The sequence below is a fragment of the Mauremys reevesii genome, linkage group 2 (genome assembly GCF_016161935.1).
Source record: "Mauremys reevesii isolate NIE-2019 linkage group 2, ASM1616193v1, whole genome shotgun sequence".
In the NCBI taxonomy this organism is placed as follows: domain Eukaryota; kingdom Metazoa; phylum Chordata; order Testudines; family Geoemydidae; genus Mauremys; species Mauremys reevesii.
In genome coordinates, this window is record NC_052624.1 from 91,110,929 (window position 1) to 91,133,636 (window position 22,708).

Below are 22,708 nucleotides of genomic sequence, written 5' to 3' on the forward strand. Positions count from 1 at the left end.
GAACCCCTGGGTTAGACAGACACTGGTCAGGGAAGGTTTAGATAATATTTAGACCTGCAGTGATTCCAGGGAACTGGACTAGATGACTCAAGGTCCCTTCCAGTCAGATACTAGTTTTCAAATAATTAGATTAGTTTAAAATAAAGGGCTACCTACATCACAAGTTTTACGTTACATGGTTGTTTGTTCTGTAAGACTGATTTCTAGTGCATCAATTCTTGTCTCTTTTCTAGAACAAAATTAGAGTCACTCTTAAACCTAAAAGCTTCCAACTTTACTGAAAGAGGATTAAGTTCTCCTTTAATTTCTTTGTTTTGAAATACTATGCAAACAACTTTTCTCCAACTTAAGCCAAAGCATTTTATGGATCGGGATCAGCATATGATCTAGACCAGTTGGCTCCAAAGTGGGGTGCACAACAGGAGTGGGTTGTTTTTGGGTTTTTTTGCGCTTTGGGAGTTCAGGCAGGAGTCCGAGCGTCCCTTTTCTTTTCTTTTCCTTTTCGAGCGCGCTGCTTTGGCAAAAATGGTAGAGGCAGCACAGCAGGGGGGTGCGTGCTCAATTTTTTTACTGATAGGGGCACAATCAAAAAAATTTGGAGACCACTGATCTAGACCACCTATTTCCTTTACATCACACATTATTACAATGTAAGTGATTAGTATGTGTAAAAGAAAAATAGTCTTCACATGTTTAGTGGTCATTCAGATGTTGACCTACATATGCTTTTCATAGTTGCATCACTTACTATCCCTTCCCACAAGTATTTTACTTAGCACAGCAGATATAGGAATGGTGTCTTTCCCAATTAAACCTCAGATATCACAAAAAAGGATAAGGTGCAAAGTGAATTCAATACCCAAAGATTTTTCTAAGTTGCTAGATAACATTGGGATCCCCATTAATGCCATGGATTGCATAAGGAGAACTAGAATTCTATCATCCCTGCACAGCCTAGGACTAGATAACAATCTAACACTGCAAGTTTTCCAACATCCTGGGAGGTGTCCAATGCGTAGGCTGCTCCCTCTCCACACCCCACTGAGCAAAAGCCATTTTCAATAAACCCTAAAAAAGAACCTTAATCTATGCCTTTTAGTAACCCAACTGAATTTTGAGTGCTGCCCTTATTCCTGTTTCATAGCTAAAAGCTGTGTCAAGCACCCTGCATACCCCCAGAGCTAGAGGAACAAACCAGACTGCAGCTCCCACTCAGGGGGCTTAGAGCTTCCTTCCCCAATGACAGACAAGGGCCATATTGCTGCTAAATCCTAGACAGTGCAGAGGTGGAGGTAGGCAGGGGTGACTGATGGCAGACAGCACTTGTCCCTCGGTGGGTAGTGTTAGTGCTGGCTGTGTCCCCCGACCCCACCTCTGAGCAGCACTGGGGAAAAGAATAATCGGAGGCCAACGTCCTATTGCCCAAACCTCCCCTTCCCGCCAAAATCCCTGCACCGCCAACCTTCCCCCCTCCAGCCCAATGCGGCACCAGCTAGAGTCTAGACGCTCAGCAAGAAGTGGGATGAATTCGGATTAGTCGCCCTCCCCCCAACAGTGGGCAGAAAGAAGGGAGGCCGGGAGACCGCGCCATACTGCAACCCCGCGCGGCTGCTTTGCAGCTAATCACCCACCCCGTCCCCTACGAGCGCGCACCGCAGTCCCGCCACTCCCGCACCCGCGCAATTTATCAGAGTCGCGCATGCGCCTTGCTTTCCGAGAGCCGCACCCACCCTTGACGAGCGAGGGCGGGTGGAGAAGTGGGCGGAGCAGTGACGAGGGGGCGGGACCAATGGTCTTGGCACGTTCTCGCTTCCTCTGGTTGGGCCCGTCGGGCGAAGGCTGGGGGAGGGGTGAGTGGTGGAGAGGAGGCCGTTAACCGCCGCTAGCCGCGTGCTGCTGCTGCCGTCGCCGTCGCTGTAACAGCCCTATGCAGGCTGGGGCGTGCGCGTAGCGTGTGCCAGAGCGCTCGGGGTGTGTGCACGAGTGTGAGCCCTGTGTGTGCACGGGGTGTTGGTGCCGCCCGTGTGTGTGAGTGTTCGGCGTGTATGTCAGTGGCACGAGTGGCTGTCGCTCGTCCGTGTGCAGGTGTGAGTCAGTGTTGGGCATGTGTCTGTTGCATGTATGTGTACAGGGGTATGCCAGTGTCACACGTGTGGGTGTGCACAAGCATGCGCCAGTGTCGCAGATGTGTGCCTGTCTGTCGCATGTTTGTGCAGGTGTCAGTTTCATGTTTGTGAACAGGTGTATGCCAGTGTCACGTGTATGCAGATGTGTGTCAGCACTAGGTGTGTGCAAAGGGTGTCTTGTGCACACACAGGTAATGCTACCCTGTTGGGGGCTGTAAGGAGGAATATTTTGGAACCCCCCCTTACCCTTCAGCCACCCTCTACAACACTAATGGTATTATTTCCACAAACCAAATAATCATCCAACAATGTTAATACACTGTTAAAGAGACCATGTTAAATAAGATGAGTGGTATGGGGGGGGGAACATACTAAACTGGGAGCACCTGGAGCTTCTTGGGGCCCTAAGTCTGCTTATGTGTGGTTTGTGTCCAGGTGTGTGTTAAAGTTGTTTGTGTCCCCTGTGTGTATGCATATGCATGGATGCGTGTGGGTGGATGTGCATGGGTATATGGTGATTTGTCCGTCAGCACATGCATGTGTGCATTATTGTGTCAGTGTTGTCTGCATGTGAATTTGTCAATATGCATGAGATATTGAGCATATGTGTGTGCTGATGTGTTGTCTGTGTGTGTTGGTGAGATGATAGCAATGTACCTAGGAGAATGATTGAATTTCAGGGTATTGTGGGTCTCCAGGCTGGGTGTGTCTCAGGCAGAGGGGGCATTTGTTTGTCACACCATATGTTTTGTCAAGATTTGTTAGTGTGGGAACCTGTTGTGCCAGTTTGTGACTTAGCATTTTGTGCATGTGTGAAGGAAATTTGTGTATTCATATGTCATCTCAGCACTGTATATCTTTGCGTCATGTGCCAGTCAGGGTGTGTGTATTTGTGTGTGGTAGCATATTGTGTGTGTGCATTGCAATCTGGGAATATGTGTCAGCACGTTGGGGACTAGGTGCATGTCAGTTGGGAAGTATATGCATGCCTGGTGCTATGTTGTGTGTGTTATGGGGCTATTAATGATCATGTAAGAGTGTGATTCTCCTGATCTCTCCGTGATAGTGGCTAACAACCAGGAAAAGACCAAATCTGTTGAATACTAGTTACTAATATTGGTAAATTCATAAAGCATGTCATGACCTGGCAGTTTTTTATGCACCATGTCCCCTAAGCTATTTGGGATAGTGTAAGGAGGGAGATAAAATGCCTAGATATAAATATATTGCCACATGCCAATGGCGCAGGCCCACTGTCCAAATTGAAGTTTTTTGAATAAACCTGTACTTTTAAATTTTGTTTTATTTTATTTTATTTTTTTGGTGAAAGGTGCCGGGCTGACATACATAGAAAGTGAAGTTCTCTTTTCCACAGAACAGGCACACAGGCAAGCAGCAGGACAAGATTTCTCTCAGCTGCCAATATGCCTCAACCCTAGTCTGAAGGGACCAACTACAGAATTGACAGGACCATTCAGTGTGCATATGCTTGATTTCTCTGGCAATATTGTCAACAAGAATGACAGTCATGGTGGTGATTTTGCTAAGTGAACTCTTGTGCACTAGGAAATGGACTGAGGCCACCAATTCATGTTTATGTTGGTCTCCCAACAGCCGCTAGATAGAAACAACTGATTTGAATCAGTGGCCTGAATGTGAAATGTTTTGTATCCCACTACCTGTCCAGTGAGATATTCATTCCTCTTTAGTTTTAAAACTAAAAATAGATGTGTATTTTTCCCCTCAAATCAGTGGCTTTGTACCTAAACATATTATTTCAACTGTAAAAGAAACAAAAATGGTATAGTACATCATAGACTGGGAAAGGATCTCATCTACTAATTGAAAATAAACTGAAACTTAACTAAAAACATACTAATAAATAAACCAAGTTAGCTTTTCTACAAAACCCTATTCAGTTATCTGTAGAAAATCATCTACAAAGAACAAGGATATATATTAACATTAGAATGAGGGAAAGGCCTGGTCTGGATAAGTTTAGATCGTGGGCTTCTGTGAATTTTTGTTTATGGCCCATGAACTGTCTGTAACTTTTTACTCAAAATAATCATGTCAAAAATCTTAACCTTATAATGAGTTATGTGCAGGTCATTAGGCTAAATATATCTTAGATCATGAATGACAAAGTTTGAATTGATGCCCTTTGAGTTGAAGCTCTTACTCCAATACTTTGTGGAAATATGTTCACGTCACAGCAACTTCCATTCCACCCAGTGCCCGTGTAGGCAGTCTCATCAGCGCAATGGGAGATAGAACGACATAGGGACTTAAATGTCCTGAAGACATGTTGAAAATGTGAACTTTGTAATGTGGTTTCCTGTGCTATATCTATATCTGTAAATAAATAGTGAATTTCAAGATAAGATCCTTAGCTAGTGCTGAAACTTAACTAAAAACGTACTAATAAATAAACCAAGTTAGCTTTTAGCTCTAGTTTAGCTCAGTGAAGTCAGCTGTATTTAGGGATAAATCCTCAGCTGGTGTAAATCGACATAGCCACATTGACTTTAGTGGAGCTATACTGATCTCGCCCACAGAATACTACTGTGTGGAAAAGGCATTTTGTGTAAATCAGTTCCCCAAGCCACAATTTATATGGAGCTAAACTTACGGAGCAACAATATTATATTTTAGAAGTGTTTTATGTTTTGCTGTGTTTCATGTGATCACAGGAAAATGGCAGGAAAGAAGAAAGAAGTTCAACTACAGGTATAAATCTTGTTTGTTATTTGAATAATTCTAGAGTTCAATAAAATTGTTGAGATATTAAATTCTGGGTTTGTTTTATCTCAGGCAGTAATAACCAATCAAAGTCAATGGGATGAAATGTTGCTGACTAAAGGTGTAACAGGTACTATTATGTGTGTGCATTTTTATCAGTCTTCTTATTTTTGTGACCTCTTCCTGCCCAGTTACTTCTCACTGTGCACACACTTTGTCTAACTGCCACTTCCTGTGGCTTGCCCCTCAAAGCAAAGAGTTCTAGAAACCTCCATAAAGCCTAAGTAAATATGCTCTGTGTAGCTATTTTACGTGAAGACTCAAAAGGATTTGAAATTCACACTCCTAAACTGGGGGCAAAACACAGGTCTGCACTGTAGCCACTCCACAGTTGCTTTACTAGCCTAAAGACTGGATGTATGGTCACTGGCACTCCATGCCACCTATAGTACGAAAGGAGTTCCTGGCAAATTAATCCATATGAACTCAGATCTCATGGCTCCTCCATATAACACCCAGCTGTGCCTCTCGCATTGGCCATTTTGGAACTGTCACAATATCAATCCAATCACACGAAAGATACAAAGACCCAATGCATTGTGTCTGCCTGCAATTCAAACACAAAATTGTTCTGTAGTGATGAGTGCCTTTCACACACTCCTTTGCAAAGCAGTGAATTTAACCATACTGGATACCATGCATGGGTGTTTTTAAAAAAAAAAAAAAAGCTCTGAAAAGACTTCATGTCTTGGAAGGGGTAAGTGAAAGCCCTGATAGGTCAATATTTTCAATTACCCAGTAAAATTGAACTAATCAGCAGAATGAGTTTTATGTGCCTATTCATGCACAGTTGTATCTGGCATAAGACAAAAGCAATTGTGTTATAAATGGTGTGGTTTCAAGAGTGTACATAGTATGTATTTTCTTCACTCCCCTCAGTTTGTATGTAAGCTTAGCATCAATATCTGTTAAATTTATTAGGAATGCTGTCTAAAGAGGGAGAGCAGATTGTGGGTGAAGTGAGCAGTGGAGCAAGAGAGAAAACCAATGGGTTATGAGTGAGGTTGAGATAGAGACAGCATACATGATCTTAGGAAGAAGTGAAACAGCCCAAAAAGGAGGGGCAGGGCATGGAAAGAGACAACTGATAAAAGGGCTAGAGGAGGGAGAAACAACTAACAGTGGGCACAGGAAAGGAAGGGCAACCAAGACAAAGGGATAGGGGAAGGAGACAATATAGCTGCATTCCCCATCACAAAATACATACATAAATAAATACTCTTAGGCCTGGTCTACACTAGGACTTTAATTCGAATTTAGCAGCGTTAATTCGAACTAACCGCTCAACCGTCCACACTAGGAAGCCATTTAATTCGAACTAGAGGGCTCTTTAGTTCGAATTTGGTACTCCACCCCGACAGGTGGAGTAACGCTAAATTCGACATGGCTAGCTCGAATTAGGCTTGGTGTGGATGCAAATCGAACTTAGTAGCTCCGGGAGCTATCCCACAGTGCACCACTCTGTTGACGCTCTGGACAGCAGTCCGAGCTTCGATGCTCTGACCAGCCACACAGGAAAGGACTCGGGAAAATTTGAATTCCTTTTCCTGTCTGGACAGTTAGAATCTCATTTTTGTGGTTGGACATCGGGGCGAGCTCAGCAGCACCGGCAGCGATGCAGAGCTCTCCAGCAGAGGAGTTCATGTAATCTCTGAATAGAAAGAGGGACCCGGCATAGACTGACCGGGAACTCTTGGATCTGATCGGTGTGTGGGGCGAGGAGTCTGTGCTTTCGGAGCTGCGCTCCAACAAACGGAATGCAAAGACCTACGAGAAGGTCTCCAAAGCCATGATCCAGACAGAGGATACAGCCGTCATGCAACGCATCGCGCGTGAAAACCAAGGACCCCAGACAAGGCTACCAAAAAATCAAAGCGGCAAACGGATGCTATGGAGCCTGACACCACTGCCCCACCAGTGACCGTGGACTCTGACGATGGGACAGTGTCCCAGTTCCTCGGTGATGTTCGCGGACGGGAAGATGAGGAAGGGCTTGTGGAGGACGAGGCAGGCGACAGCGCTTATAACGCTGGTTTCCCGACAGCCAGGATCTATTCATCACCGTCACGGAGATCCCCCAACAACCCTCCCCGGCCATTAACCCGGACCCTGAATCAGGGGAAGGAGCAGTCGGTAAGTGCTGTAACCATGTTAACTTTTATTCTTAATATAACAGGAATCTGAACTGTGTGAAAAGGAGGGCTCTCTAGATATGGGGATAGAACAGAAATCATCCTTGGAGATCTCCACGAAGCTCTCCTTGCGTTAATCGAAAAGCATCAGCAGGAGGTTCCTGGGAGAGCTGCCTTATTGGGTGCTCCGTGGTAGCAGAGTTTTCTGCGCGAGGCTTTCATGAGGAACTCAGGGAGCAGTGCCTCCCCGAGCACGGCTGCATCGGGCCCTGGTTCGTGCTAGCTTTCACACAGCATGCACTCTCTATCTCCTTCAGTGACCCTCCTCAGGGTGATCTCGCCGGAGACTCCTGCATCTAATTAGGGTAATTACTGTAATTTTACGCCTGGTCCAAAGTATTTTTCAGAAATCTACGGACAGACGGTATAGCACAGACTCAGCACGCAGCTGCGTGACGTAACGGAAAGCCAAAGAATATAATGGACGCTCATGGAGGGAGGGGAAGGAGGACGCAAGCTATCCCACAGTTCCTGCTGTCTCCGAAAGTATTTGCATTCTTGGATGAGCTCCAAATGCTTCTAGGGTCAAACACAGTGTCTGCGGTGGGTCAGGGCATAGTTCGGCAATTTGACACACCCCACCCACCACCAGAAGTGAAAACAATCCTCTGTTGACTCTTTTACATGTCACCCTATCTTTACTGAATGCTGCAGATAGACGCGATGGTGCAGCACTCAACACCAACATCCTTGCTCCCCCCACGCTATTGATGGCTGACGGTACAATAAGATGGAAATCCATCCTCATCATCAGCCTCTTGGCATATGGGGCAGTGCAAAGGGCTGGTAACCATGCCGACTAGTATCAGTAAGGTCGATCAAGGGCGCCTGTCCCTAATTTTTGATGGCTGATGGTACAATATGGCTGGTAACCGTCCTCATCATTGCAACAGGGGGCTGAGCTCCATCAGCCCCCAGCCTTCATTGTAAATAAAAGATTCAATTGCCCCTGGACTAGCAGAGGGATGATGGGCTCCTTCATCCACACTCCTTAATGTCCTGCCTGGACTATCATTGCAGCTGGAGGCTTCCTTCCAGTCATTTCTCACAAACAAATCACTGTGTCTTATTCCTGCATTCTTTATTACTTCATCACACAAGTGGGGGGACAATGGTATGGTAGCCCAGGAAGGCTGGGGTAAGAACGGAATGAAGAGGTAGTGTTGTTGCAGGAGAACCCCCTGTGAATAGCATACAGCTCAGAATTTATGCAGGATCAGACACAGAGCGGCTGTGCTCTCTGGTTCTATGATACAGTGGTTCTCTAGTACACTTGCCCATAATCTAGGCAGGACTGATTCTATTTTTAGATACCAAAAGGAGGGATTGACTCAGGTAGTCATTCCCAATTGGCTGCTCGGCCAGGGGCACTTATGACAGCCCCAACTGGGGCAGTGCAAAAGGACAGGTAACCATGCCCATCTTATTACCATCTTATTACCAATTTATGGTATGGTTGATGGTACAATATGGCTGGTAACCATCTCTGCTGTTATGCAAAAGCAAAAGCATGCTGCTGTGTAGCGCTGCTGGCCCGCCTCTGTCAGCGGCATCTAGTACACATACGGTGACACATACACAAAAGGCAAAACAGTGTCCATGGTTGCCACGCTATGGCGTATGCCAGGGCAATTCTGGGAAAACGGGCTTGAAATGATTGTCTGCCGTTGCTTTCCCGGAGGAAGGAATGACTGGCGACATTTACCCAAAATCCACCGCGAAAATGATTTCTGCCCCAGCAGGCACAGGGGTCTCAACCCAGAATTCACAGAGACAGCCTAGACTCAGTTAATTGTTCGCAAAAATGTATCTTTGCAAGGAATTCACTCCCTGTTTCCCATCTCACAGCTTCCACTGTCTCCAGACCTGCCACAGCATCCCCCTTGCAGAGGCTGGCGAAGATTAGGCGGCGAAAGAAAAAGACAAGGGACAAGATGTTCGAGGAACGTATGGGCTGCTACCTAGCAGAGGCGGACCAGCAGAGCCAGTGGAGGGAGACCGTCTCTCTGTGCCAGCGCTCACACAGCGAACGGGAGGAGAGGTGGCGTGAGGAAGACAAGCAGGCGACTGAAACAATGCTTGGACTAGTGAGGGAGCAAACGGACACGCTCAGGCGCCTTGTGGATGTTCTGCAGGACCGCAGGAGGACAGAGCCCCCCTGCAGTGTATCTGCAACCGCGCCACAAAGTCCCATACCCCCTCACCGAAAATAATCAGGAGGAGGACGTGAATACTGTCACTGCACCACAGCACAGTGCTCAAGTACCCAAAAGCTCTCATACCCTACAGTTGCCGAAGTCCTTCACTTCCACACTCACAGTAGTCCCAATCCCAGTCCCATCCCCTAACTGTCTACTTAATTAATAAAAATGATTTGCTGTTAATTACTGTTTCCGTTATGTTTTTCAAAGAAGACTGTGTTGAATGGGGGTGGGGAAGGGTGGGGTTAATAGCATAGGACAGTCACCTTTCCCAGGGTACAGACACGGGGGCAGGATCAGCAGCGGGTCACACACACGGTGCAGTCAGTAGGCAATCTGGTCAGTTTTTGGAGGTGGTTTCCAGGATCTGTGTGGGCGGGGGAGATGTGACTTTGCAGCGGGGAGGCGGTTACAGATCTTATACAGTGGTCCTTGTCCTGGACCGCTGAGTCACGCAGCTGAGGAATCTGTATCCGTCCTCCTCCACCACAAGGTCACATATCCGCCGCACACAGAATTCCATAAAGAGGGATGGCAGGCTCCGTTGAAAGAAGCATTCCGGCACTGCGGACTGCTCTAGGAGCAGGAGCCTGTCATTCCTTGAGTTTAGAGGCGGTCTTTACATCACCGCACACCCTACCCAGCACAGCCTGCGTCCCAGTTTCAACCCTTTCACGAAAAGTCATGAATAAAGAAACCTTTGTTAAGTAATAATGGGACATGTATTTTATTTTTACACGTGTGCTGGAAGTGGGGGTAACGGGTGAACCGGGTATGTAACCGAAGAGGAGAGTCAACAGTAACTGGGTAAAGAAACAGGGGCAGGTTCAGCTTCTCTGTAAAGAAACTGAACAGTCACAGGTCACGCTGCTCGCTGCTCGCTGGTATTTGAAGAGTTCCTTGTCGCTGTCCCAGGCGCCTGTATAGGGCTTCATGAGCAAGTGCATTAGCGGGCAGGCTGGGTCCCCGAGGATGACTATAGGCATCTGCACATCCACAACAGTTATTTCATGGTCCGGGAAGAAACTACCTTCCTGCAGGCGTCTGAGAGCAGCCCACAGTTCCTGAAAACACATGCATCATGAACCTTGCCCGGCCACCCGACGTTGATGTTTGTAAAACGTCCCGTATGGTCCCCCAGTGCTTGCAGCACCATTGAAAAGTAGCCCAATTTCTCAGCAACTGACTGTGGAAGAGGTGGATGATAAAGTGCGAGGAGGAGAAAACGGCGATGATCGCAGCGGGCTCCATACTTGCAGTGCTGTGGCGTCCGCGCTGTCACTGACCAGAAAAGTGCACGAACAGATTGCCCGCAGGCGCTTTCACGGAGGGAGGGAGGGAGGGAGGGAGGGAGGTTGTGATTGACGTTCAATGACAACACTTACCCAAAACCACCCTCGACACATTTCTCCCCCCAGCAGGCATTGGGGGCTCTACCCAGCATTCCAATGGGCAGCGGGGAGTGCGGGAACTGTGGGATAGCTTCCCACAGTGCACCGCTTCCAAAGTCGACGCTGGCCCCGTGAATGTGGACTCCGAAATTCGAATTAGTGTATTTAGTATGGATACACAAATTCGACTTCATAAGGTCGAATCCACAAATTCGAACTAAGTTGATTCGAAATAGTCTTGTAGTGTAGACTACAAGACTAGTCTACACTTACAGACTAAGACATTTAAGTTGAAACCTAGTTTGTGTAAGAGAATACCAAAACTTAATGTTTTTCAGAAGAAAAAGAGACCAGAAATAGATTTAGAAATACATGTATGCCAATGCCACAGCAGGACTAACCCTATACATTAACAAAAACATTTTATTTTATAAACTATATGAAACAGATGAGTTTTATTCTAATTTTTTATACTTTCAGTAATAGACGTTTATCAGGCTTGGTGTGGGCCTTGCAAAGCTGTGGTAAATTTATTCAGAAAACTAAAAAATGAGCATGGTGAAGATGACCTTTTACATTTTGCTGTGGTAAGGATGTAAATTCTATTTAGAACTTCAGTGTCAAATGTATTTCTTTATCTATCTATTTATTGTGTACCTATCACCATAGTATCTGAGCACCAGTGAAGTCAGTGGTGAGTTTGGCTTGCTTGTCTCTTTTTCTGAATGACTTCTTAAATGAGGACGATCAAAGTGTATAATGGATAGGGAAGGATCTATAATAAGAGAAGGGATAAGCTAGAATCATACAAGTTAATTATGGAAAAGACATACTAGACAATAGTATAATGAAGAACATTCTTGTAATGCATACATACTATGAGATAGAGTTGAGATTACTGGGGGAACCATATCTCTGAATATACTGACTTGCATGTTTAAAAATCCAAGTCTTGACATTGCATAAGTATATAGTCTGACTTTCAGAAGTGCTGAGCACCCACAACTTCCACCGAAGACCATAGAAGTTGTGGGTGCTCATCACTTCTGAAAATCAGGCCAGTAACTTCCTTTTGTTTTTGTTGCTTTTCCGTATAATTTCCAATGTTATATTTTAAAAGGAACAAAGAGGGGGAAACTGAAAAACAAATAGATTAAAAAAATAAAAATGTTTTTGAGAAAAAATTCAACCAGAACAGCAAGATAAAATGGCAGCTAAATCTAATGCACTAAAGATAATGTGTTTCACAGGTTCGTTCTGAGTTCCCATCCAGATATTGAACTTGTCAGTATGGCTGTAAATTGTTTTTGTTGCATTCTCTGAAGCCCCAGAGAGCAAGATGACAGAAGCAACCTGTCTTGCCTATGGCAATAGCCATTAAAAAGCATCATGCGCTAACCATTAACAAAAGAGTTACCACTGATATCTTCAGCTGTAAACCCAGAGCAAAATTGTCTAATTTCAGATATCACTATGTAGTGACTGTTGGCAAATGCTCTTTTAATGGGGATCATTGTAGGTCTCCGACATACAAATGTGGATCACTACCATTAAGTCAACAGACAAGTCCGCAAGGTTTTTATCCTACGGATCTTTTACACAGATCTCCTCCTATTAAACTCGGATTCTAAAAATCCAACCCCATATATATATATCAAATATTTAAAGCTTTTTTTAAAAAGTCATACACACATAGGTGTGTATATGTGTACATACAAAACATAGTATCAGAGGGGTAGCCATGTTAGTCTGGATCTGTAAAAGCAGCAAAGAATCCTGTGGCACCTTATAGACTAACAGATGTTTTGGAGCATGAGCTTTCGTGGGTGAATACCCACTTAGTCGGATGCTATTCACCCACGAAAGCTCATGCTCCAAAACGTCTGTTAGTCTATAAGGTGCCACAGGATTCTTTGCTGCTTATACAAAACATAGAGCAACAAGCCCAAAACACCAAACATAGAATTGTAATCTCATACCACTGAAGTCAATGAGGTTATACTAATGCAAAACCATTGTGAGACCAGAATCAGATCCCAGGTTTTCAGCCATGCCTCTACTTTCCAGGCTATTTGGAACCCTGCGTGGCTTTTAAAATAAGAGAAGATCAAGCCTGTTCATTCAATCTGTTTCATACATCTAGCTGCTGTCCCTTCATCTGCATTTACTTTAGATCCATAATTTATTCCTCCCAGCATATGTAAATGTTTACATCTGCAATATTATTATCTGGGGTTGTTATACTGTATCATTAACATACCTTTCACCCAAGAGTGACTGTATTAATTCAGGACTCTGGTGACCCAGAAGTGTAAACCGTTCATTTCCATTCAGGTCTCCCTTCAATTAGTACCACTATCATTGATAAATTGAACAACAATATTATATAGTGCTTGTGATCTAGTTATTTTAAAATAAATACTATGTTAAAACCTTGCCAAGTATAATTCACCAGTGTTAGTTCAAACAGTTTTTGGATTTGTGTGTATTGTATATGTAAAATACATTCATAAAACAAGAAGTAACTGTTAATAAATGTTATTCATGGGATTCTCAAATTTTTATATAGTGTGGACTACATCTTAACAGAGAGTTAATACAATAGACCACTTTCCCTCCCATTTAAATGTCATGGGACTTTCCCATGTGTGATCCTTCCAACTGCAATTACAGCCATTACTTACCTCAAAAAGCAATATTAGGACACAGTACTTTTAATGTGATTTAGCAGCTGTAAACAAGAAGGAAAGCCTGCCCCAGGTGACCAGCAAGGTTGACCACCAGCAAGTGTTTTAAGGACTACTATTGATCCACAGAACCACAGTTTGAGAATCATTCTGTAAAAGTTCTCAAATATCTATCTAGCTAGTTAGCTAATCATAATCTATTTGTCCTTATTTTAGGCAGAGGCTGACAGCATTGTGACCCTGCAGACATTTAGAGACAAGTGTGAACCTGTTTTTCTCTTTTGTGTTGTAAGTTCAACATACATCATCAGCTTTTATTTTCGTGCTGCCTATTTTTGTTGTTTTTTCAGCATATTGAAAATAAATGTAAAGCTGTACAAATATGAATTACATCTTTACAATTTTAGTGTATAGGATATTGTTGCATATTGTATATACCAGTCATTTTAACAGTGAATCACATTTTATATGTTCTTGGCATGCACAGAAGAAGGGCTATTAGCATAGTACTTCTGCTAACAGGAGAAGAAAATTCTCCATTATACTATAGTATATCATGCCAGGCCTGGTTGCTAATTCTGTAGGCAAGTGTTTTTTTCTACTTGGAAGTTTTGAGATTTGGATTCCAGCAGCTAGAGGCTAATAACCAGGGTGCATTAAGGAGACTCCACTCTATATGAATGCAGCCACGTGAAATTAACAGCATCTCTGATCTCACCAGAAGCTAGCCAGTTTCACTGTGCTGCTCATGCATATATATGGTGGAGCAATGAGCAGAAGAGTGAAGCACAGAAGGGAGAGTAGTGAAGGAAGCTGTGGGAAAATGCAGGAACTAGAACTGAGATGAGGAGAGACAAATAGTGGAGGGAAGAAACCTGGTAAGGAGGAGGATTGAAAGTGAAAGCAAGAAAGGTCTAATTCTGTACCAGTGAAGTAAATGGAAACTTTGTGATTAACTTTATTGGGCACAGGGTCAGATCCCAAAGGAGGAAGAGAGTAACCAAAAAACAAGAATAGTCAAAAATGGGGAGGGGAAAATGGGAAGAGATGGAAACAAGGACAGAGAACAGCAAGAGAAGGAACATTTAGGCCTGATTCTTATTAATACTAAGGTCCCTTTATACCATTCTATCAATGTAAATGGGCCTAATCAGGGGCGGCTCCAGACCCCAGCATGCCAAGCACGTGCTTGGGGCAGCATGCCGCAGGGGGCACTCTGCCGGCCGCCGGGGGCTCCACCGAAGCCGTGGGACCAGCGGACCCTCCGCAGACACGCCTGCGGGAGGTCCACCGGAGCCGCGGGACCGGCGACCGGCAGAGCGTCCCCCGCTGCATGACGCCGTGCTTGGGGTGGCGAAATGTCTAGAGCCGCCCCTGGGCCTAATTGTGGATATAAATTATGTTTATACATGCCTTAAGGCTTCTTTATGTAGCTAGAGCAGTGTAAAGGGATTATAGTGTAAATGAGAATCAGGCTTTTTAAATTCTTTCCTTCAAATTTATTTTGAATTTTAAGCAAATTAATTGTAAGTGAATTTGTGCAAGGTGTCTGATTGCTAGCCCTGGACATTTTGTTGCACTATTTATTGAGGACCAGATTCGGCAGTCCTTAATTGAGCAAAACTCTTATTATCTCCAATAGGTATTTTGCTCAAATAAGGATAGCAAATTTTGACCATTACAGAACAAATACAGCTTGGGCATCAATAGTGGTAGCATCTCTATCCTGCCACATACCCAATTTGGAGGAAGAACTTCTGATGGTGAAAGCAGGGCTTAATTTGTAATGGAAGAGGTGCTGGGGCTCAAGCAACTTTTTTACATTCATAACTGATGCAGCAAGACCAGAGGTGCCGGCGCTATGAACCCAAGCCTAGAGGTGGCAAGGCTAAGTCCTGGCACAAATTAAGCACTGGGTCAGAAGGAAGTTACTTCTCTATACCTGTGGTGCCCAACATTTTCCTGTAGCACCCCCCCACCCAACCTGTAATGGAATCTGTCTGCATGCCCCCCTTTCCCCCATTAGTACACAGTTGGCTCTGCAGAGGAGAAGCTGGGGGCAGAATTGGGGATGGGGGAGGACCTGTGGCTAGAGGCAGAGCTGTGGCTGGGGGCAGAGCGGAGCTGCGGCAGGGGGCAGAGTGGAGCTGCAACTGGGTGTAGAGCGGGGGTGGAGTAGAGCTATGGCTGGGACCTAGCCCAAGTTCCGCTGCGTGCCCCCCTGAATGTTCCACTGCACCCCACAGTTTGGGGACCACTGCTCTATACCCATTCAACTGCTGGCCTTTCAGCTGAGCTGCCAACACAGGTAACAGTCCAGTCATTGCCAATTGTGACCATGGTCTGTGCTAAGTAGACAACTGCTCAATAGGAACTTGATTGAGACCATCAACTCATTTCATGTAGGACACTGTTGAGCAGTTGGATGATAGTTTTAGGCCAACTAGGCTATATTTGAAATGATGATGAAATGCTCTGTAGCCCATTACGCATCCATTGAATTAGACATTAGAAAATGCCAGGTTCTAAAATGTAAACCCTCTGAAACTTTTGAGATAAGAGCTATGTTAAGCAATAACAGAATAACAAATAATAGGAATAACAGTTTTCTTTGATATCACTAATTTTAGCCCTGTGTTTTTGATTCATCACCTGTTTTGCAAATCAGTCTATCTGCAGTGATACATTGCTACAACTTTTAGTTTTAGAACACAGTATCATGGTAACTGTCTATTGCTGGTGAAAAATAGATTGTGTTAGAAGGCAATTATATGTGCAAAACTAAATTAGTAGATCTTACTAAGTGTTATTTTATCATTTTTTTTTTTACAGGATGGCAAAATTATAGCAATAGTGCGAGGCACAAATGCACCACTTCTCAGTAAGACAGTAATACAGCTATTAGAAGAAGAGAGGAAAATTTTAGCAGGGGAAATAGAACGCCCTCAGGTACTCACTAGATAACTATTTTCTTATCAAGTTTAAGTTTTTTTATTACATTTGCATGGTCTCTGCGTGTGGTGGTGTTTTTATTTCTTTTATTGTTCATATTTCATTTTTATTTTTGTGGATACCACTATCTTTACCATGAACTGGCATGTATTTCATCTTTTAGAAACTTCCATTAAGTGGTACTTATCCAAATGATACTGCTAATTTTACAAACTGATCTGTATGCAAAGGAGAGATTCTTCACTAACAAAAATATCACCAGCATAAAAACTAACTTTGTATTTATCTCTTTATTTATTTTTATACTTTCAATGCTGGACATTTTTCTTATCTATTTTACTAAGGGCTCGAGAGAATAAGGGAAAGGGGACAGTTCTTACCTAATTCCTCTTTCCAACTGAAATGCAGGTGAAAGAATTCCATTCATCTGTATAGATGCAAAAGAGAAATTGTAATGGACTACAACTCAGTTAAGAAAAATCAGAACAAACCTAAATTCTCTTAGTGCTGTATGAGATAATATTATACCATATCAAATATATTATTAGCTTCTCGGGATAAAACTGCTGAAGAGATAACAGGTAGCTGAGCTTGGTGACTTAAATAAATTATTGTTTTGTGTTATCAGCAGCAAGCCCTGTCTGTTTCAAAACCCACTTGAACTTTGTGAATAATTGAAATTAAATAATTTAGTTGTGTTGCTAGAATTTTGGTGTTTACTTTATAGTCTACATTTAACAAAGAAATAGGTTGGAAATTTCCACAGTTATGTCCATCTTTATGTTTCTTTAAAATTAATGTAATGAGGAGTCTCTCATATTTTAAGGTATAAAAGTGTTAGGGCTTTCCCCTAATTTAAGAGAAGATTTGCAGGTCTGGGCTGGCACTAGGTTCCACAAAATCTGCAAAAAATGTTTAGAAGCAGAAAAAGAAGCAGCTTAAATGCTGATGTTGGTATTATCTTGCACTAAGTTAACATTGCAGGGAGTTTTTCAGAGAGGGGAAGCAGAGAAAGAACGAAGGAGGGACTTGTTCAACATCGCTGGCAGAGCCAGGAATGGCAACCAGGTCTCTTGATTCCCAGTTGGCTATATGCTGGCCCATACTGACTCAATATTAACTTCATACTGACACAGTAATTTTTATCAGAGTAACAACAACATGAAAACTGCAATTTTCTTAGGTAGAAGAGCTTGTGTTTTTAGAAGAGAAAACATCAGCAGTATATAGTGAAGAAAGCCAACTTGAAGGTAAATGATATTTTAATTATTTTAAAATTGTTAGTACAAAGAAAAAACTCAAACAAGTATCTTGTTAGTTATTTAGTATGTCCAGTGATAAAATTTTCCTTTGATTCATTTGGTAACTTGAGAGATTATTGTGGAAGGAGTCAAATTATCACACACAGGTGCATATGAATGTCGAAAAATGGTCAAACTAATAACAGATATGCTTATGTTATAATTATTTCTATAATGTCTGAGATCTGGATCCAATTATAAAGATTTAACATAATGGAGCTCTCAATGCCTGTAACAAAGGGTTTAATTTGAACTTTGAATTGTCTTCTAACTTAATATAGCATCTATGACAGAAAAGTTATGGTAAAAGATGGTGACCAAGAACAACATGGCACCTAAAAGCTGTGCATCTTGTAAAGGCCTAAGAGTATGAATTTTGTTGGGGTACAAATGAGAGCCCCCTTTTGCATACAGTATTCTCCAGAGTCTCACAGAACGGAGTCTAATTTTGTTAGCGGTACATGTGAAGGACAAAATGTCACCAAATATACTATGAGTGCAGCAATTGCAAGATCTGTAGCTACATTGTTTTTTTCTGAGATGTTCACAGGTGCCCTTATACATCTGGCCTACCACAAGAAGTGCAAGCCAGAATGACTGCTCATGAATTTTAGAGCACAGGCTTGTTTTAACGCCTGATAGAACTAGTGACCCAATGGAGAAATTAAGAGATGAGTAAAACTACCAGATCCCTGGGTTTACAAGATTTAAAAGAGGAAAGGAGGAAAGTCAAATTAGACACCATCTACAATCCAAGCAGTTGTAGGCCAACTATCTGCGAGGTCTGCAGTATCAGCAAAAAGCAAAACAGGCCTAGGGAAAAAGGCGATTTGCAGGCTAACAGTGATACAGTATTTCCAGCCCTTTAACACGTCTGTCCAGCTCTTCTTCATGGAAACAACACTATTGAAATGTGACTTCAGAGCTTTCATGCAAGAATTAGGGCAGTTGCTTGTTTCAGGAAGGTAGTTCTTTTCAATCTCTATTAAATTTATCACTCCTCAGCCCTAGCTCCTATGGCTGTAAATGCTTGTCATTCTGCCCAAAATAGGATTTTGCAAAGGCAAATCTCAAAGAAGAAAGAAGGCTAAGTAAATCTATTTATTCATATCTGAATATCAATGACAACATAGCCAGGGGTGAAAGTAACTTACAGGACTTACCGGTACTGCCAGAGTCCTGAGGGGTGTGTGGCCTCACCCGGAAGAGGCATGGCCTCAACCAGAAGAGGCGGTGCCTCTAAAGATTTAAAAGCCCTGGGGCACCGGCTGTGGCTGGGAGCCACAGGGCCTTTAAATCAACCCAGGGTTCCCAGCTGCAGAGGTGGCTGGGAGTCCATGGGGCTCAGGGGCAAATTAAAGGGCCCGGGTTTCCGGACGCCACAGAGCTCCCGGCCCTTTAAATCCCCACCACAGCTCCGGCTGCCAGAGCTGCAGGCGGGATTCAAAGGGCTCTGGGCTGCCCGCAGCCACGGGAGCTCTGAGCCCTTTAAAGCCCAGCCCCAGCCCGGCCGCCGGAGCCACTGGCGGGATTCAAAAGGCTCTGGGCTGCCTGCAGCCGCAGGAGCTCTGAGCCCTTTAAATCCCGGCCCCAGCCCGGAGCCGCGGGCGGGATTTAAAGGGCTCTGGGCTCTCCGCAGCCGCAGGAGCTCTGAGCCCTTTAAATCCGGCCCCAGCCCAGCCGCCAGATCCGCAGGCGAGATTCAAAGGGCTCTGGGCTGCCCGCAGCCATAGGGAGCCCAGAACCCTTTAAATCTCCACCGTGGAAGCCGGTGCGGTCTTGCCGGTATGCCGGACCGGACCGGCTTACTTTCACCTCTGAACATAGCAGAATTTTTTGGAAGCTTTCATGTTCTTCCATCGCTAACTTTGAGCACTCAGCAGCTAACCTTTAGTGATCTGCCACACACGATCCTTGCATCTCTCCTTGCTAGTCAACAAAGACCCTCCACCATTCCTTCCATAACAACTTTCTCAAGATTATTTCCATCACTATGCCTAATGTGACCAAAGTACATAAGTTTACATCTCTTGATTTCTGACATCAGGGTCTGCTTCTCTTCACTAATATTTCTAACATGGACAAAAGGCAAATGCCTAAAAGATGTACAAGAATCTTCACCAGCACCACATTTCCAAAGCTTCAGTTCTCTTCTTGTCAGCAATATTATCATCCCACCATTCACATCCATAAACCACTATGGAAAAAAATAAGCTTTTCTTTGTACATTTCAAGATGCCACAGTTTTTCACAAAGGAGGCCATAGTTGAGTGAGTCATCCCTAGTTTTTCTTCCAGTTTCACTGGAACAACCTCTTTGGTTGGATATATATGATCCTAAATAATTAAACTCATCTGCTGCCTTTACAACTTGTCTGTTAATTGTGATGCCCTCTTGCATCCTGGTTTTATTAGCTGTGTGTAACATTCATGCATTTTATAATATTTGATCCTGGGGAAACCCTTTTGATAAGAAGTCTAGCCACTGTGAACATACCATTCATGTTATTACTCTTTATAATTCTCTTGCTGTTTATACACATGGAAGTCACCTGAAAGTATGACGCAGAACCATATTGACTATGTCATGATATAGCAATGCTGGAGATCAAGTGTGCAATGGTCAGAGACTTTCCCAAGTGCCAACTGTGGGCCAGACCATCAGCTGTTAACCTCAAACATAAAATTAAAACTTAAAAAAATGAAGTCTATTTACCTCTAAATGGTGTTATGCAAGTATCTTTCCTCTGCAGATTCTCACTTACCTGCCCTTTCCTGGCTTTTTTCAGAGTCTTTTCCCTTACAGATAACAGAATGAAACTGAGCGCTTTATAATCTTGTTTTGAATGTTGAACTCCACAAGCATTTATAGTTGTAAATGATTCTAGGATTTGCAATACTGAGGTATGTGAGTCTGCTGAGGCAGATCTGTATGTGCAGGGAGAACTCCACTTATAGATAAGTAGTTCTCCTTTCTCTTAATGGATCTACTTCATATATATATATATATATATATATATATACACACTCACCCTCCCTTATCTCTGCTTTCAAAGTTGTAGTATTAAAGTCTGAGCAGTTGGGAAGAGGATTGCATCTCAGTGTGTGATTTGTGTACAGAGGTTTATAATCCACATTTGAACCTCTTTTGCTATTGGTTCCCAGGACCCTATGTCTTGGTGAGCAGAATCCAAAATTAGTAATCTATTAAAAGGAAGACTATGGAGAGCTCAGGTTGTAAGTACAGAAAGTTAATTAGCCTGTATATATATTTCAGTAAATATATTTATAAATATGCATATGTATTCTTCCTTTTCCTATAGAAGGAGTCATATACACTGTTGCAATTATAAAACCTGATGCCAATGCAGATGGAAGAGTAGAAGAAATTAAACAAAAGGTAAACAACATTTTTAACCCCCCCAGCCATCGTGTTTGGTTAAGTGCCAAGATAGGGAAATGGGAGTATAATTGGATATTAATTTAGGACAAAACTGTACAGCCAGATCTGCTAATACTGTATTTATTCTGTAAAACTGACAAACATAAAATGGTTGTGGCTGGAGCAATATGATTTTCAAGTTGACGCTCTTTAACATATTTTATGTTACTAAATGAGGTATGTACTGAAGTATACTATGCAGATCATTGATTATCACACAAGTATTCCAACTGAAGCGTGATAAGATGCTTACACAACCTCCCAACAGTTTCTTATTTTTTCTGCATTTGATGGCAGGGGTGAGAGTTAACCATCAATTCTGGGACAATGCAGATGAGTCACAGAAAATAATTGTACAAGTTTGGAAAATATTTTCTTTGCCACAGCAGTATCTTTCAAAATTCTAGACATACAAATAAACCAGCTCAAATTAGCCAATTCTTTACATATGTGTGTGAATGTCCGCAGACATGCATAAGCTCATGCTTATGGGAAAGTAAAGTCACAGGGTATACACTGGTAACAATTTAGATCCATAGGCAGACATGACATTTGATTAAGGAGATATCATTTCTGCCTCCAGAACATAGTACTGGAGAAATGCTCATTTCAATTCCAGAAGTGTTGATTTGTGGACATACACACATATAGTGTTTGCTGTGCAGTGAGTACACATGGTGATATAGATCATATCAGTGTATGCCTACTCCACGAATACATATTTCTGCCATGCTAGTGGGAATTTAAAAAAAAATAGATACTCATGTTATTTCTGCATACTAAAACCAAAAAGCAAGTACACTATAATAAAAAGTTAGTATCTACTTTATAATGGCAGTAGACCAATCTCTCCTACGTATGTACAAATACTTTATAGGTACATGACTGACTTCTGCATAATGAAGATTTTACTATCAGTCATTAGGACTGATTATTTGCTGCCTTCCCATAGCTTTGCTTTATTTGCACTACTGGAATCAATAATGGTAAAACATGTTTTACAAATAGAAGAGATTTTCATAAAATCTGTATATTGAGGTACATAATGTGTAACAAAAGGCTTCTTTATTTTAATGGGTGTCACACTTGAAAACAGTGCAGTACTTTGAAAAGCTGGAAATTTAGTTGGGCTGAATGAAGAAGTTACTATATTGTGATATTTCTTATTACTTCATTTAAGATTCTGCAGCAAAATCAGTCAGTTTTTAGAATCATGGCAAAAATATGTAAACAAACTAATATTGCTGATTTCCTCTGTGTCTCCCTCAAACGCTGCTGAACCTGGTGGCTGCTCTGTAATTGAAGATTACAGAAGCTGGCTTTGGCATTGCGGCAGAAGAGGAGAAGACATTAACTGAAGAGCAAGTTAGAGATTTCTACAGTCACAATATAGAACAGGTAAAAAGGTTACACAAATATAGGTGGCTATATTGATAATAATATCATCTATATGGCTTGTAAAACGTGTATAAAATGTAATTGATTCCAGTTAATTAAACTTATTTATGACAGAGAGAAAATAAAATAAAACAAAATCTTCTTTGATTTGGTTTTCCAGTTCAGCTCCTGTGCGATGCCTGTGGTTGTTAGTATTCCAATATTGCGTTTAAATAAC

At 42.8% G+C, this 22,708-nt stretch overlaps 1 protein-coding gene across 7 annotated transcripts in view; it reads left to right on the top strand.

Annotated features, from left to right (window-relative positions):
- The first annotated feature begins 1,759 nt into the window (after positions 1–1,759).
- The window catches only part of NME8 (NME/NM23 family member 8), a 31,363-nt gene continuing 10,414 nt past the window's right edge, over positions 1,760–22,708 (top strand). Inside the window, exons 1-10 of one of the 7 annotated variants that reach the window (XM_039521760.1) lie at positions 1,879–1,971; positions 3,193–3,245; positions 4,820–4,856; positions 4,941–4,998; positions 11,193–11,299; positions 13,616–13,687; positions 16,232–16,348; positions 17,535–17,601; positions 20,978–21,051; positions 22,399–22,491. In XM_039521760.1, coding sequence (XP_039377694.1) covers positions 4,824–4,856; positions 4,941–4,998; positions 11,193–11,299; positions 13,616–13,687; positions 16,232–16,348; positions 17,535–17,601; positions 20,978–21,051; positions 22,399–22,491 — 621 coding nt within the window. In that variant the 5' untranslated portion in view covers positions 1,879–1,971; positions 3,193–3,245; positions 4,820–4,823. The other 6 variants (XM_039521756.1, XM_039521758.1, XM_039521757.1 and 3 more) reach the window with 6 other exon arrangements.